The sequence below is a fragment of the Tyto alba genome, unplaced genomic scaffold (assembly GCF_018691265.1).
Source record: "Tyto alba isolate M040663 unplaced genomic scaffold, T.alba_DEE_v4.0 Super-Scaffold_20, whole genome shotgun sequence".
NCBI lineage: Eukaryota > Metazoa > Chordata > Aves > Strigiformes > Tytonidae > Tyto > Tyto alba.
In genome coordinates, this window is record NW_024881283.1 from 7,731,330 (window position 1) to 7,748,192 (window position 16,863).

The window sequence follows — 16,863 nt, forward strand, 5'->3', positions numbered from 1 at the left end:
TTCTACAGGTTTTTCCACAATCTTTTATTAAGTTAATTTCCAAAGGTCTCACCTAAAGGACAAGTAAAATTAAATAGACATGCAGCATTGCTTATGAAAAATTAAGCAGTTATCTTCATAGTCCAATACTGTAAAGCTTGATTTATTTACACATTTTAATGTGAACAAGGGAACGTTGTAGGCAGATCATTTTGTACATTCAGCCAACATAGAAGCTGTATTCCACAGCATTAAGTTACATGTAAGATATACACTGAGAATGTATTAAGTGCTCTGGTGCATTGAAAAGCCACACAGCATGGAAGCAATAGATGTCAGTTCACATTTGATAAAGAAGCTAGAAGACAGAGTCAAGGAGCTATTCTACCAGTTTAGTAAATGCGACAGTAGTCAGTTGATTTTTGTGCATACTTTTTCAGCTCTTGATTCTAAAAAATGCTGCACATTTGGAAAGGTAAGCACACTCTGCTGTTCACAGTGCCCTGCCTCTCTCCAGATCAGCCCTGGATAAACCGAAGTTTTGACATACACACATTAAAGTGTGCTGTACACCAACAGATTATTTTTCACGCTACAAAAGGGACCAGAATGTGGCATGGGGCTCTTCTCCTTTAAACCTTCATGTGCTGTTTAGCTGTAAATGTTCACTGCAATCCCTGGCATGGCCATCGTCACCTCAGACTAACAAATACTCTGTAAAAAGTGTAGACTTGAGGGTACAAATAGCTTCCTGTTTTCATCTTGTAAGCTGTGAACTAGAAGGGGGGTAAGGAGTTTATTTTAATCCTGAGCTATACCCTCCCACTGTTAGAATGAGCACAGAAGTCCCAAAGTCAAGTTTAAACAGATGTTTGGCTTCTAGGGGCCCTATTCATGCCTTCTCAGCAACAGAGATGGCAGCTGTAAGACTGCTAAAGAGCAGAAAATAAAATCTTTTGGAAGCTTGGGAGAAAGAGAAAGAAAGGGGGAAGTGCATAAAATACAAAAAACGCCCCACATTTTAAAATTCAAGTATTGAACACAGGCAGCAAGAAGGAGCGAGGTGCAGTCTAGTGGTCCTACAACCTTGCTTACAGTGGCTAACCCAGCCTGGCAAAAACAAAACCCTTACAACATCAGTGCATGGAGTTGAGGACTACAGCCCAAGGAACACCTCAGGCTCTACTGGTGTGTCACAACTGAGTAATCAAAAATATTGTGATTTACGTGCAGTAGAAACAGCCATCACCTCCCTTGGAGTCCGTTGTCAGGAAGTTTCCAAAAGCAAGTCTCACTGCAGGTAAAGGGAACTATCATTAAGTAGAATTATTTAAACACACACAGACTGTGTAAAGAAAACATGGTTATATAAAGCTTTGGAACAAGACTCTTGCCTTTATAGTCTTTGAAAGAAAAGGGCCAAACCAGCACAATAATACAAAGGCTCAGGTTATGACTGGAGGAAATTTCACTCAGAGCAGAAGACAGCCACGCGCTGACAACTGAGGGCTCTCTGGCAGAGAGGAAGGTCAGGCCAGGAGTCAGTCAGTGCTCAGGCTGTAGAGAATCCAGGCAGCTTACTGCAAAAAAAAAATCACTGAATCAGGCCAAAGAGCAGCCCACAAAAGAAAAAAACAAGCAGGGGCTCTGCATCAGAATAGCTCTCTCCCCAGTGTCTTTCATCATGTCAGGTCCCATGAGTAGAAGAAAAACTTAACCAGCCATTTACTGGCTGCAAAGTCTGCACACCAGTCAATTGTAGTTTTTAAATACTACTGAAAAACTAAAACCTGAGAAAACTACATTCTGCTACACATAGGACCATCCTAATAGTAGGAGTCAACAGCAAAACATTTAGGCTCTTATTATTATTTTATACCACAGCAACACCTGTAATAACTACACACAGAATATTGCCGTGTAAAAAGAAGAGTTTGTAGCTATGCATGGTTTAGCACAGCTTGTTTTAAAACAGTATGTTTCTGTGGTTTCAGACCTAATAGGTCAAAACAGTTATTGCCTCATTGATTAAAAGGGAAGAGATAAGAAAAGCCAGCATTCTTGTACCCTTCTCATTCAGCCTCCCCTGTACTACTTTGTTTTGTATTGTTAATGAACAAATGCTGCACATAAATTCACAAACAATTGATTACTGGGGATACAAAGCCAAAGGTAGTAAATCAGTGTCACTGCAATCCAACAAGATTAATGTTCTGGCAGTATTAGTCCATTAACGTTGTTATCTTACTTAAACACAAAAAGTACTGAGGGTAAAAAGAAAAGCTCTTATTTCTTGAGGTTTCATAAGCTGTAGTGTATGGGATGCCACTGATAAGATCTGAATTGTCAGACATGCCAAGTTGGTGAAGAAACTTCACATTTAGGTACACATTACAGCCACCAGGCATCTACTCTTTGCAGGGGGGAAGGTTATAATTTTTCTAAGCTGCACAAAAATGCCAAAGCAATCTCAAGTATTTCCAGATTGAATTAGTATTCAATAGCTGGCAAGACAAACATGTGCAAAAGAACAGTTCTATTGTCATACACAATAGCAGAATATGGAATAACTATATACAAATCAGTGGAGTTCTTGGGAATTTTTGGTAATGGGAACAGAAACTGGCCAGGAGTCAATTTAAAAAAAAAAAAAAAAAAAAAAAAAAAAGCACAGAAAGCCACTGTTGCAAGTCCAAGATCCTCCCAAACCCCTTGGTATCAGAGCAACCACTTAAAAATGTACAAAACACAAGCACTATTCATTTCAAATGAAGTCTTCTAAGGTCCTGGAGACACTCCATAATGCATACAGTCCAAGACACACCAAGTAGAGTTAAAATTCTATTTCCCAGCAAAACAATGGCTTTTTGAGAAGATGATGATATCAAAGAGCCAGTATAACTTGCATATGCCAGTATATGTTGTACTTTGTCCTTTCTACTTGACAGTTCCCCCCCCTTGTGTCTATTCTCTCTTCATATCAACTTGTAGCCATCTCTTGGAAGCTGGAAAGATAAGTATCATGAGTACACAATGCTCTATTATTCTTACAGCCCTCACTGAGTGCTGGACTGTGTATGCTTTTTTCTTCTTAGGTCATTCACAATATTAGACTAGTATCTTTTTTTTTTTTCCCTTTTTTTTTTTTTTTTTTTTTTTTTTTTTGTAAAAAAGGGGGGACCCCAGCCTACACCACCTAGACTGAGCTTTTTACCTAAGGAATATCAGCACCTTTAAGGCCACAAAACAAAATTGGAAATCCTGCCTCAACCAGAAAGAAAATAAGAGTGATAGGGAATTAGGACCTCATCAAGAACTACAAAAAATTCCCACCAGATACCAGTCACATTACTATTCTCATTTCTTCTGGTTCTCATACTTTACAGTGTTCCCTTTGCACCATTTAATCCAGCTTGAAGGTCCTGCTATGAAACCAGAAAACTGGCAAGTCATCTTTGTTCTAAACTGCCTTATAATCCAGTGGTGCTATGAAAACAAGTCACATTCTCAGTGCATATGTTCAACACTAGTCAGAGAACAGTTGTACAGGAAGTGCCCAAGATTCACGTTTTGAAGGAATAAAGTAGCTTGCTTTCTCTAACAAAACATGCTGCTCTAAAGACACAGGAAGTTTCAGTATTCGTGCTTGAAAACAATCACATTTTATTGCCATGTTAAGGTAGTTTGATGGTCATGCTAGAGACATGAGGATTTACAACATTTTCTGGAAATCCGCCACAGTCTCTGTATAGGAAAGATTAAATCCTGCCCTCCTCTCTCTGTGAGCACCTCCTGAAAACTTCTATTTGGAGATAAACCCACTCCCAGCAGGACTAAAAATTGCCCAATCACTTCTCTTCACACATCTCTGCGTTTTCACAGCATCTATTATCTCATCGGTTTCATACTGCCATGGTACTGCACTCACCGTTTCACACTTCCAGACAGCAGCCTTCAATGGAGAACTGTGATTTACTTCTTGCTAAGATGAATGCTTTCAACGTCACAACTATAGAGAGTTGTTTATTTTAATGATCAGCCTTGAAAGTTAAGTTTGAGACAAGCTTTAAAGTATATCAAGGTTGGCTTTACATTTGCTTATATTTTAGTGGGTAAATAAATAAAGGTCATACTTTTGATGATTTAAATCAGTTCCTTAAAGGTCACTCACTCCTTTTTGCTGTGCTCCAGCACCCGGTAGGGTGGGGCAGAAACTCCTTTGGAACCATGTTGCTCCTGCACAATCGGCAATGTAGCTGGAGTATAAATTTCCGGCATGTTGTCATTGTTCTCTAGGGCACCATAGGAAAAAGAAGCTTTGAGGTCAGGCTGAACTGCAATCCCTTTATCGTGCATGTTCTGCATGCCTGAAAAGAGCAAAGACAGAGATTAAATGCTTAGGAACAAAGGTGAATTCTTCCTGCACTCTCTTAAATCATCAAATTATAAAGTCCCAGTGTTCATGCTATGTGGCTCATCAGTTCCTTGAGTGTTAAATGAAAGACGTTTTCCTGCTAAACACTAAAGCAACTAATGGAGAAATAAGATTCAAGTGAATGAGGGATGGCAGTCAGTTATTTATCAAGTCCTGCATATCTTTCATACAGCTCACTAGAAAGAATGTTTAGCTGGACTTTTCAAAAGAAACTTCTGCTCCCTCTGGCCTCTACCTCCTGCAACGTATCTCAGCCTTCCCCAGTAATCAGTTCTTCCTGCTAGATGAAGACCAAGCCCAGTCCCAAGGATATGCACAAAACTAGTTCATCTTCCCAGACAGGAGCCAACTGGACAAGGCTGTTCTGACAGAATATAACACACACACACACCCCCCCCCCAGTGTCAGAGGACCCAGCATAAGTGACATTCAAGTGGCACATCACCTCTCTGTTCCATGCAACACACCCATGTGCCCCTTACAAAGCACACACAAACAAAAGAAGGAAAAAAACTAGAAAACAGAGCCACCTGATATATCCAGATACTTAACAGAGCCTAGAGCTTGAGCTTTCACTGTGAAGCCCAACACTTAAAACTGAAAGACTGATAAACTGCTGTATTTTTACTGTTACCTGGCATAGCATCCATTGATATGTAAGGTTCAAATGGTACAGATTTCTTCCTATTTCTTGTGATCAGGAAGACACCTAGAAATGCTATGAGGCACCTGAGAGAAAAGACAAGATCTACTGAGATAACTGAAAAGGGAGAGGAGGTAATATACTGCATGTTGCTTCTTCCGAGTGCCTGACATGTAGCATAAAGAATTCAGAACTGGAAGCAAACGAACTATGAAGTCAGAATTACAGGGAAAAATGCTTTTCAAGAGTATTTAAATCCACCTAGCAATCAGAACAATTTTACCTTTTCTTTATCAAAAGGCAGGAAAAAGCTTTCACATTAGTTAATTAATTAACCTTGACTAACTGAAGTGGAAAGGAAGCATATCAAAATTTTGTTTACTTTGATGAAATTCCAGGATTTAGCAGCTTGACCTTTGAAAGGTTCCCCACTGGTAAACACACTAACAACTGCTGATCTTTATTTTTACATTATGTTGACAGAGAAAGTCACAGTTCCCAATTGTTTTTTTCTGTACTAATCTGAAAGACATTTCAGAGTGTCCCCTGATAATGGAGAGCTAATCACATCAAGACACTGTACTAGGACTAAATACTGAGTTACACAGCAAATGTTTTACTGATCTTATCTGCACTTCAAGGGCCCATGCCCTCAGGAACAGGATACCAGAAGTCCAGTCACAGTTCAGTGAAGGCTTGGTGCAAAACCTGAAATACATTCCCTAGAGATGGCTTCTCTTGGTTATTTTGCAATTCTTCTAGATTCATGAGCAGATAGCTTGAAAAACAGCCCATTATGCTTCAACATCCAGGCTGATCTCCAGTAGGGTCAGTAAGGGGTTTAGTGTGTAATGGTGTGCACTTATGCATAACCTAGTGTTACAATCCCTCTAGAGCATCCATCATCACTCAGACAAGATACTGAGCTCTATGGGCCACTGTCTGCTCTAACAGAGAAGGTGCTTGCAGTTTGGCCTCCTCTCCAAGACAGTATGTACCTCCTATAGATAGATAGATATTTTAAAAATTTTAGTCATATTGCTGGAAAATGGGTGAAGGAAAAAAAAAATGTTTAGGGTAGCATAAGAACTTAAGCAATCAGTTGAACAGCTGCAATACGTTGTCCATTGCAAAGAGGTCCTTGAGCTAGGCAAGCGTGATAAACACCTCCTGGGAGATGTGGAAATTGAGAAGCTCCATGTGTAAACTGGGAAACTCTTAATGAGAAACCCCTGTCCTTGAAAATTAAGACCCCCTGAAAAACAATGGACTAGCTAAAGCTAGACAGAAGATAAGCAAGCGTAGACATAAGGCCAATTCCAAAGTGTAGACAAAGTTCAAAGAAAGGCTCCTCTCTAGAAACCACCAACGACCCCCATGGAAGCCCCCCAGAGACCTAAACTGCATGTGTAATAACTGTGTAAATACGATAATGAGTTTTAGGAAATTTGATGAGTATGTATGTAACAGAGTGATACAAGCTTTGGCTATTGTAACATGCAGTGGACATGTTAGGTGGAATGACTCCCTCACGTCCCCGGACGAATAAAGCAATGCCTGCTCATTAATGCTAAACCTGGCATTAAGGAGTTTTCATTCCTGATTTTGGTGACAATATCAAGAAACACTTTGCAGTTTTCTATCAAGGAAACTTTAAACACTTACCCAAGTGCAAACATACATATATGGAGAACATCTTCACCGGTGAAGTCCAAGTAAAACGTTGCTCCTTTAAAAGGAAATAAATCATGACATCTTTCCTCTCAGCTTGCTTGAGCAATTAGTGCTACATCTCCAGCATTAGTCCCTTCAGTAACAAAATCATGGCACATCCCTGTTTTTATAGTCAGCACCTTTGGGGATTTTTATGATCTTAAAATAGAAGAAGATGGCCTGATTTCTACCATAACACAATTTATTGACAAATCTTTTATAATTTCACTACGAAAAATAGTTATACTGGTGTAAATAATATAGATGCAAGTAAATCTGTACAGCAGCACAGCAAACAGTACAGATCTTTCCATACCAAGGTAAGGGATTGTAAAGGAAATTCACTGGAACTATTGCACTTCAGAGTGTTAAAGCCTGAGCCAAATTCTCACCATACAGCAGTGGTCACCACACCCTCAACAAGAGAGACTGTATTTCTGAAGTCTGACTGACAAACAAAACTGGATCTCTGTAACTACAACAGGATACAAACTCTTGACACCAAGCAAGTATATACAGCTCAAACCTATAAGACAACAAGTGTCCTGGATGTCAACAGGACACGCATTCTGGCTCCTACTCTTTACATTTCTTATTGCAGTTGAATAAATAAGCTGATGAATCTGAGAGCAGCATATGGCTTGGAACATGAGAGGAAATAAACACGAGCCAGAGAGTAGGGCCATACTCCCTCGTGACATTGAAGAGCAGCATTAAATACAATGTGCAATTTACAGGGGAAGCTGTTGCCCTTATAAACCTAGAAGAGCATTATTATTTACACAGAAAGTACCCATCACTGTCAAGTGACACACTTTCTCCAGAGTTGGGGTTTTGGTTGGTTGGTTTGTTTGTTTCCCCCGGTTTTGTTCGTATGTCTAAGCGAGGAGAATAAAACCTTAAAAAGGCTGCTTGTTAGGTTTGAGGCCTAAGGGGTTTAAAATGTTCATCTTTGTTCGTGCAGGTAGAGCCTTTCCTACATGGGCAAGGGCTGAAATTGGAGTAAACTCAGAAAAAAAGTGCCTACAAAGCTGTGGGCAGCTGCATTCTAGATACAACTCAAAGAAGACTATCAGGAAGAAAATCCTAACAGCTTTTTACAGAGGATGTAAATATGCTTATACACTGTATCACATACGTTTTAACAAATATGAGATAAAATTACACAACGAGATATTTTAGCTGTGTATTCAAGTTGCACATCTAAGAGCACACATCACCCTCCTCTTCTACACGCTAGCATGGTATGAGTAACAGTCTCAAACGTTAAGTTCTCATGCACTTTAAACAAAATGACAGAACTTAACAGAAAATGTTCACACAGTCTAATGGGATAATTCATATTTTTGGAAAGAAAAAAGAAACAAAGCCAGCTGCAGAAGAGAGATGACAAGAAAATACAAGTCATCATCTTGCTCATCTGTAAGTGAGGATTATTTTCCAAAATCTTTTGCCCTACTTTTAGAAAGGACCAACACACTGTTTTGTGCACTGTTACCTGCTGTGATTGCTACTGTTGTGGACAAGATATAGCCGATGCTGGCAATCTGAGATGAGTCATACAGCTGTGAGGCTTGAGCTAAAAATCTGCAATACAATAACAGACAACAGGGGTTGATTTGGGAAGGATACTCAAATTGTATAGCACTTATCATGGACTAGTACAGGTCATCTTTTTGGAAACACCTTTCAAAAGTGATGCATAAATTTAAGAAACTTTATTCTCTTTCTCACTAAACCTGCAGCAGCATCCCTTGGAATTAATATAAATGATAGAAGAGCAAGCCTTATGGCTTACTAAAGGCAGTGAAATTACTGCCACTGACCTTAGGGCTAGAATGTCACTCACATTTTGAACAGCTTCTTATCCTTGCTGCTACCAGCTTTTTATGTTGCTACAAGTATAGAGGGGGAAAAAAAAAAAAAGACATATCATCAACAACACTGATTCTGCACTTTGATTTTAGCCAGTGCACAGACACTGTATTTGATTTGCCACCATTTCATCCCTAACACTGTTTTGCACATACTCGTATCATCTACATATTTGGGATTAAAACTACTTGGCAGTGCCACTGCATGGAAAAGCAAACATCACCACTATCCCAGGCTAATGTGACATGGATTTAAGGACAGGTCACAGAAAAGAATGGATAATTCTTCTCTTAAAATTGAATCAGCATTCTTAGAATGGATAACAAACAGCCCAATAAATACTGATCCACCGAAACCAGCACAATTATAGACAAAAATAGAGTGAATGTCTTACGTTGCTTGAAAGATCGCTGTAGCAATCATGCACACCAACATGATATAAAATATAGGGTAGTCGAGTTGCAAGTTTCCTTGTATGGAGACAACAATCATGCCTGCCACAGCCTTCACGGTCACAACAGTCATGGAACCTGCGAATGTTTACCAAGACTCAGTTGAAGCACTGATACATGCTCTGCGACAGAAATGCTGCCCATCTGCTCTGTACATGACAGGCAGCTGCAAACAAAACCAAGAGACAAGAACTTTCCTTTTGCCAGGCCAAACAAGGGATGCAAACTGCCTATTTTATCAACAACCCTGCCAGTTTTATTCCCAAAAACTTCACCACAGTGACCTTCAATAAAGCACTTAACCTTTCTGTATCACTATTCCCTTGTTTACAGGACTGGGAGCATACAGTGGGTTTTTTAAGTGTTTAAACAGTGTTGTATAATCAAATGATTGAAGGATACAAATTTTCATTTCTGATGCCATATTGACTTGGATAATAAAGCTACAGAAGTTTGCAAAACAAGAATCAAAAAGAGGCTAGTTCCTTTCCATTTCTTGAAACCACAAGTCAGGGCCCTTCAGAATTAAAATAGTTGCTTTGTCTATAATTCACGCAGCCTCTGAGGCATCAATTACTGAAATTCAGCCCCAAATGGTTAAAAAAAAAAAAAAAAGAAAAAAATAAGTAAGACATTGCAGTAATTGAAGCTGTATAAATAGCAAAAACTGAGGACTGTGACATAGATTCAATAGCAAGTCAGACTACGTCACTGCTTTGTTATTATCCACCCTTTTTAAAGTTTAATTGATCATAGTTTCTTAAAAAAACAGATGAATGTGGAGAAAGGTACAAGTGAAATCCCAGCCTTTCTAAAGTCACTGTAGGATCCCACTGTAGGCTATGAGGATATCAAAACCATCAGTTGAACCCATGCCCAGAGGCTCTCCCAATTTAAATAGGGACATACTGGCATGGCGGAGTATTTATCATTTCTTTAGCCAGATAGTAAATCTTCCCAGAACCAAGAAGATTCTTGTAGGTCAAATCTCCTCTTCCATCCACTGAATAGGTAAGATATCATACCATGCTTTGCATGCACTGATTAAAATTAAGAACAACAATAAATAACTTGCAGTTTCTGTATTTGGCAGATTATTTGTTCTTATGGGAAATAACTCTTCATTGTTCAAGGGTCATTTGCAAAGATTGCAAACATCACTGCAAGGTATCAGCTTCATCTAATTTGTAGTAACATTTCTGGAGTAGATTGGTGCATTTTATGGCATCAGACCAATATAATTCTCTATATGCCATAGATGCTTCAATTTACTGTAGTTTACTGTTATAAGCAAGAGTTAAAAGATCTTACAAGTCTGTATCAACTTACCCAGCAAAGCTACCAGCAGAAGAATAACTACAATGTAGTTTGCATTTTTCTCCTTGTAAAAATATAGTAGTAGGCAGAATATGATGATCTCCACAAGCTACAAAAGATAGAAATGAGAATATTTAAAAATGCAGGGTATATGGGGGTATACGGCAGGAAACAGTGTTCTGAGCCAGTCAAACATCAGAATTACACAACAGGGCAAATCAAAGGAAAATGAGGTTCTCGCACAATTATAGATCAAATTTAGCATGATCTTAGATTCTAATTAGGTATCAAATAGCTTCTTGCAGAACAGGAAACCTGGGACACTTTTGTCATTATATTCATGGTAAAGCAGCAGATCAGATAATCCTGACTGAATATGCACATCAGAGATCTCAGCCTTCCCTCTGTAATGAGGTTCTTTAAGTGATCCCTGGAGCACCCATCTTAATGGCCAAACTTATCTCCATTAAAAAATGATAGATTTTGTAAGATTTTCAATGAGAGATTGATGGCTTCAAGAAAAGTCAGTCTAGAAAAAGCCCAGATGCAAGCACAGTATTTGGACACCTCTGGAACAGTTGCTTTCAGCTGCCATCAGTACTTGTGCCACAGGCTGAAGCCTACGGGTCAGGGAGAGAGCAAGCTATTTTAAAACTTTTCAGTTAAAGGTATTTAAGTCCTAGCAGAATAATTCAGAGAAAGAATGAGAGGGTTCCAAATTGTACATGCAGGTGTCCACAGGCAATGTGGAGCTGACACTGGGAAAAGCTGGCATAGGTTCATTAGCAAGTACAAGAAGTATGGCTAGTAACCACAAGGAGGAATAATGCTTGTAATAAAAGTCCCAATCAGGCATATAGCAGAAAACTGTCCCACATTTTATGGGCCATCTTACCATATACAACAGAAATGGCCAGCTCACTAAGTGCCTAGTGATATTTTCTCCTGTCATCTTCTCATGACTATTAGGTCCAAATGTTATCAGCAGATAAGTTCCAACAATTGCCAAACCACAGCCTACAAAGGACAAAACATAGCGCCCTTCGGCAACCAAAGGACAGGAAAAAAAAAAATAAAAGGACAATGTTAGTGGGTTAGTGTGGATGCACGCAATTAATATCGCACATGCACAGTGATCATTAATGACATCATGCACAGTCCTCTGAATGACTCATTCCTCTGTCCTTCATACCCCACTTTCAAAATACTAGAACTAAAAAACCCCTAGGCAATGTGTGTGCTGTGAGTTGAAAAAAAAACACTCATACCAGGTAGCATCTGCTAAACAAACAGGAGCTACAAGATCTATATCTGGGGTTTACCCTGCCTGGCACTGCCCATAGTCCGTTTTCTAGTAAATGGAAGAACAAATGCCCCAGTTCTGCAAACACTTGCACACATATGAAATTCAGCTGATTCAGTTGCACCTACACTATTGCAGAGCCGAGGCCCTAGGCTGCAGCTTCAGCCCAGAAAACCAAGATTCTCAAATCCTGCAAACAAACAGCATTTACATGTATTTCTAAAATCTGTAAGATTCAGATGATTTGGCACAAGTCAGGGAAAAAAAAATATATTAAAAAACCCCCATTTTTAACAAACAGTGGATGAGATGACACATTTCTTTGAAGAGGTACTATAGCTAATGGAGATCTTGCCATCCCTCTAATTATGATTCTTGAGAGGCCATGCTATGTGTCACATGGCTTATAAACGGAGAGGAAAAATGAAAAGGAACTGTGGAACTTACTCAAAAAATCCTTGGGCTTCCATTTTTCTTTAATAAATATAATTCCTATGATTGCACTAGCTATGAAAAAAACAAGAGAAAAACAGTGACTTATGTATCACAGTCCGATGCCCAGCAGGCTGAGACTTGTATGGCCATTGTCTCTTTCCCCCTTACCTATAACAGACACGGCACTGAGTGGCACAATCAGTGAAAGAGGAGCAAAGGCGTAAGAGGAAAACACTCCCAGTTCGCCCAGCACCAGCAGAAACAGTCCACACCACCATGTCTTGGTTTTGAAGTAGGCTCGGGGGTCTTTGGAACCTGCCAGACGGATGTGGCTGTATTTCTAGACAAGAAAAAAAAGGCAAAGATGCTTTGGCACGATTGATACTTTTTAATGCAAGATGCTTAAGGCAGGATGAATATTTGCTTCATGACACTCACCTGGAGGTTGAGAGCAATACTGATAACAAGATGACCAAAAATAGCTAATAATGCACCAATCAAGTTCTCCTGCAAAAACAAAGTAAACACATAGATATTAAATCTAGCCACTAGACTCCAAAGGAAGTTGAGGCTTTTTGCAAAATCTAGAAGAGACTTTTAAACCATTCCTCTATCACCTGACAATAAAAATCTCTGTTTCTCTTCCTCCCTTTCTAAGGGATCTAGGGCAATTCAGATAAGTTACCCATGGCTATATTCTAAATCTGTGAAACTCAGGTGAAAGATAGCCTTTCCTTAACAGACATTTTCTACAAGAGACTTCAATGAGTATGCATGTATTTGCATTCTTTGCAGTTTCTCAGAGGGGAAGAAGATAAAGCTAAACACAGAAACACATTCACTCATTCTTCCCTTTGAAAAATTCTTTTTGTGAGGATGTTTGTTGCCCTGGAATTTAGTAGAGTATGGAGCAGGAACCTCTGCGTTCTGCAGGTCACATCTTAAGAATTATTCTGCTCTTCTCTGCTTAGAACATCCGCTGGTTCAGTAGGTAACAGCCCATTTGATGAGGCAGACCAATTATCACCAATTTTATGCTGCTTTTTATATAAACCAGTTATCCCAAAATAATAGACAACAGGTAGCAGCTCCTAGCAAGCTCCCAATCCCTTCTACATTAGCATTCCCAGCTCAGCAATAATTCTCACGGTCTAAAGACAGAATTTGAAATAAAAAAGGATGTAAAGCAGGCTGAGTCACAAAGGAAATGTACATTAGGAGTGAACAGAAGAGCCTGAGGCTAAGCCAGGCCATTTAGCACTTGTGTTCTTCCAACAACTGTCTAAATCTCATTAGATGTCATTAACACTTTTCACTTCAGTGTTGGTCTCCAAGATATAGTCTAGTACCTACTTGGATTGATTTGGGATAACCAAGTTTACATTCATATTCCTCCCTTAACAGTAAACATACCATTCTTGATTTTCTCATACATAGTAAGACAAGGACTTTAAGATTTCAAGTTCTTATCAGTGGAACAAAAATCTCTTTATCAGGATGTATGGAAATAACATTCACCCAAGCAGCTTCTTTCAAAAACACCTGAGATCTTCCCACGACAGACAGTAAAGTTGGCAGAAGAATGTCACTGTGTGATCACAGGTGTAGCCAGAAGCACAGCAGTTTACTGGTTCAGCAACTTCAGTTTAGAATGAAATGGCATCTCAGCTGAAAGCCGTTAAGTGCAGCACAGCTTTGGGATTGGCTTCTGGACTGTGAAAGCCTGCAAGCCAACATCAGTCTGGTCAACTTTTACAACACACCTAGGGCTGTGTTCTCAGCAAAGTACTTTTTCCAGTGAAAAAGAGCCCTCCTCCTTGCTAGAATTTTCTGAGCACCTTCAGAATCAGGGATTCAGAATAAAATTACTTGGGAACAGCTCTGTTCCCAGCTGGAAAATAAGGAGGAACTACAGCAACACATCCCATCTCAGCTGCAGACTCTCTGCATGACTGGGTTGACCACCTGAAATTCAAGCACTTGAATATACAGCAGACCAGAACATCTGATCTCAATTACTGATGTGTGGATTAGTCTTAAAAGGCACCTAGCAGAATTTATCGTACCTAACCACCTTTAGGCAGCCACATCTTTTAACTGCCAATCCTTTCTTCGCTTTGTCTAGCTCTTTGTTTCTCTCAGTGCTTATATACACAGCATGGAATACACTGGGGCCTCCAGGCATGGCTAAATACAAAGATAGTGTACTTTCTGAAAAAAAAAAAAAAATAACCAAAATACAGTGGCGTTATCAGCTTACTTTAATAGTTAAGGCCTTCTAAAGATAGACCGGGGTACAAATCTGACCTTGTAAGAAAAGGAGTCAGTGTGTGGCTGCACAGAAACCTCTGCTGTGGCCAAGGGGAGTTGCTGAAGTTGCAGATTTGGACTGTTGCCTCCTTCCATTTTGATTGATTGGAACGTTTGCTTTTGAGCTGCTTTGATGCTGGAACTTCTCTTTAAAGAAGAGACTTGGACCCTGCTGGAACTGCCCTGTCTGTAAGTTGGTACCACTTCTTTCCATCCATTCTGGTTTCTTAGACAAGCAACAATAAGTTCAGTGAAATGCAAAAAAAAAAAAAATCTCTGTAGCCCGTCTACTGGTTTTCTTCCCCCACCAGGCTACACTGAGATAGTGTAGGCACTGTAGGCAGAAGTGTAGATGAGGCAGTATTCCCAGCCAGTCAGTGGGGCAGCAAGGTTGTATTCCTCCAAGGTGATACTAAGAAAAAAAAAAAAAAACAATAGGATTGGGTCAATGTTTTGTACTCCATGGTACAAAACCTGCAATGAAATTCTGGTGAAGGATAGGCCACAGGAAAACTCCCTGCAATCAAACTAACAGCTGCACATTTGAGCAGAGAAAGATTTTAAATGCCTTCTTTCAACGTCTCAAACAGAGAAACTCACACAGACTTTGCTTTACAAGTCCTTGCAAACTGGCTTGGCCCCAGGAATGACATATTCAACTGGCATTTAACATCAGGCCTTGCCATTTGGAAAGCTCTTATCAAAAAGGCTCTGAAGACCTCCAAGCCATCTTTAATTTCTCTACTGTCTGCATACCTCTGTTGCTTGTTCAGGACGCAGGATTACATTAGTCACACCATCCCCACGTGCTGGGGATGACAGAGCTGCTCTCCGTGCAGAGGTCATTTCAGTATAATTGCTGTGAGCAGAGTTTGGAGGCTAAATTCCTTAGAGCCAGACTCATAGGTGTCTGGAAAGCACTGCACAGAGTGAGCCTGCCCGAGGTCCCTGTGTGCTTTGATGGCTCTTCACCAAAGACCTCAAGGAACATCAGCATCATCCCCCTCTTTGTATAGAGGGGGATGCTGGTGTATAGACATTGCAGGGATGCGATCCTCACAAGTGATACGTCCTCCTCCGTCCACTCAAAAACTACCTGAAATGGTGCAGGCTCAGCATCCCTTAGACTTAGACCCTGGACAACCAGCCTGTGGTCTCATCCTGAGGTAGCAAGACCCATCCCATGCTCAGGCTGCAAACTGCAAACTCCCTTGGCCAACCTTGGCATGCGAGGGATTACTTTTAACTCCTGGGTTGTCCCAGTGCTTCCAGCACGGGGGGAACTGGGGTCACACGACAGCCTAGCTGCAAGGGCAAAAACACCCCGTTGTGAGGGGCTGGGGGGACAAATCCCCCTTCCATCGTAAGGAAACTCTACCCGGGCAGAGCAGGGCCTGGCTGAAGGCAGGGGGTGCCCCCCAGGACACCCTCCCCTGGCCAAGCCGCCCTGCGCAGCCGAGACCCGGGGCAATTCGTTCGCGACTAAAAACCTCCGGAAAAAAAAAACGCAATTCCGAGGGGACAGAGGCGGCCTCCCCCGCCAGCCCCGCGCACTCACCTGCTCCCTCAGGGAGCGACCCTCGCCCTCCGCCCCCGCCGCTCGGCCCCCGAGGCCGGGCCTTTGGCCCCGAGCTTCGGTTCCCGGCCGAGAGCCGCGTTCGGTTCCTGCCCGGCCCCTCCGATTTGCTGCCAGCCCTGTCAGCAGTCCGGGGCCGGGCCGGGGACTGGCTGCCAGGCGAGGGTCGGGCCTGGCCCAGCCTATGGGCCGAGCCCGCCTGAGGCGCAGCGCTCCGAGGAGGCGGGAGGAAGGATCCGCGTTCCGCGGCGGGGGGTGAGGCGGCGGCGGGGCTCTGCTGCGGGCCAGGCCGCGCAGGCCCCTCCCGGAGCCCCGGTCCTGAGGGGAGGAAGGGGCGCTCCCCAGCCCAGGGCTCTAGGGACAACTGCGGCACCCCGCGGGCTCCATCCCTCCCTGGCCGCCCCGGCACAACCCGCCCTCCCCCGCCGCCGGCCCCGTGTGCGCGGCCGCTGCCCGACTCGGGGAGGGGGGTGGGAGGGCAACAACAGCTCCCGGGCTCTACCGCCGCAGCCGCCTTAAGGCGCATGCGCAACGCGGCCCCTCCGCGCCACCTTAACCAGGCGCCTGCGCAACCGCGCGCGGCGGCTCTGAGAGCTCGCCTGCGATTGGGCGCCTGCCGCCGGGCCCAAAGCAACAGGCGCAGCGATTGGAGGAGCGCGGGGTCGGCGGTTGGGTCGGTAACCAGGGGTACGCGTCCCCTCAGCCGCCGGTACCGCCGAGACGTCCCCGGCCTCACGGGCAGGGGCCGGCGTGAACCGGGACGTCATGGCCGCGCTCAGCCGCACACCGGACACCTTACCGGGGGCGGGGAGGCACCCCCGGCGC

The 16,863-nt window shown here is 42.3% G+C and overlaps 2 protein-coding genes across 2 annotated transcripts in view; one reads left to right on the forward strand and one right to left on the reverse strand.

Moving 5' to 3' along the window:
- On the reverse strand, window positions 1–16,133 carry NIPAL3 (NIPA like domain containing 3). The gene is made up of 13 exons (XM_042793769.1): window positions 16,021–16,133; window positions 14,460–14,874; window positions 12,591–12,659; window positions 12,321–12,492; window positions 12,165–12,224; window positions 11,310–11,455; window positions 10,427–10,523; window positions 9,040–9,175; window positions 8,269–8,357; window positions 6,723–6,786; window positions 5,049–5,143; window positions 4,151–4,346; window positions 1–1,559 (listed from the first exon to the last, which is right to left on the reverse strand). Exons 2-13 carry the CDS (start codon window positions 14,556–14,558, stop codon window positions 1,532–1,534), a joined length of 1,251 nt encoding a protein of 416 aa, XP_042649703.1. The 5' UTR covers window positions 14,559–14,874; window positions 16,021–16,133; the 3' UTR covers window positions 1–1,531.
- STPG1 (sperm tail PG-rich repeat containing 1) overlaps window positions 15,278–16,863 on the forward strand; it is a 17,381-nt gene continuing 15,795 nt past the window's right edge. Inside the window, 2 exon segments of the mRNA XM_042793546.1 lie at window positions 15,278–15,323; window positions 16,007–16,293. Coding sequence (XP_042649480.1) covers window positions 15,278–15,323; window positions 16,007–16,293 — 333 coding nt within the window.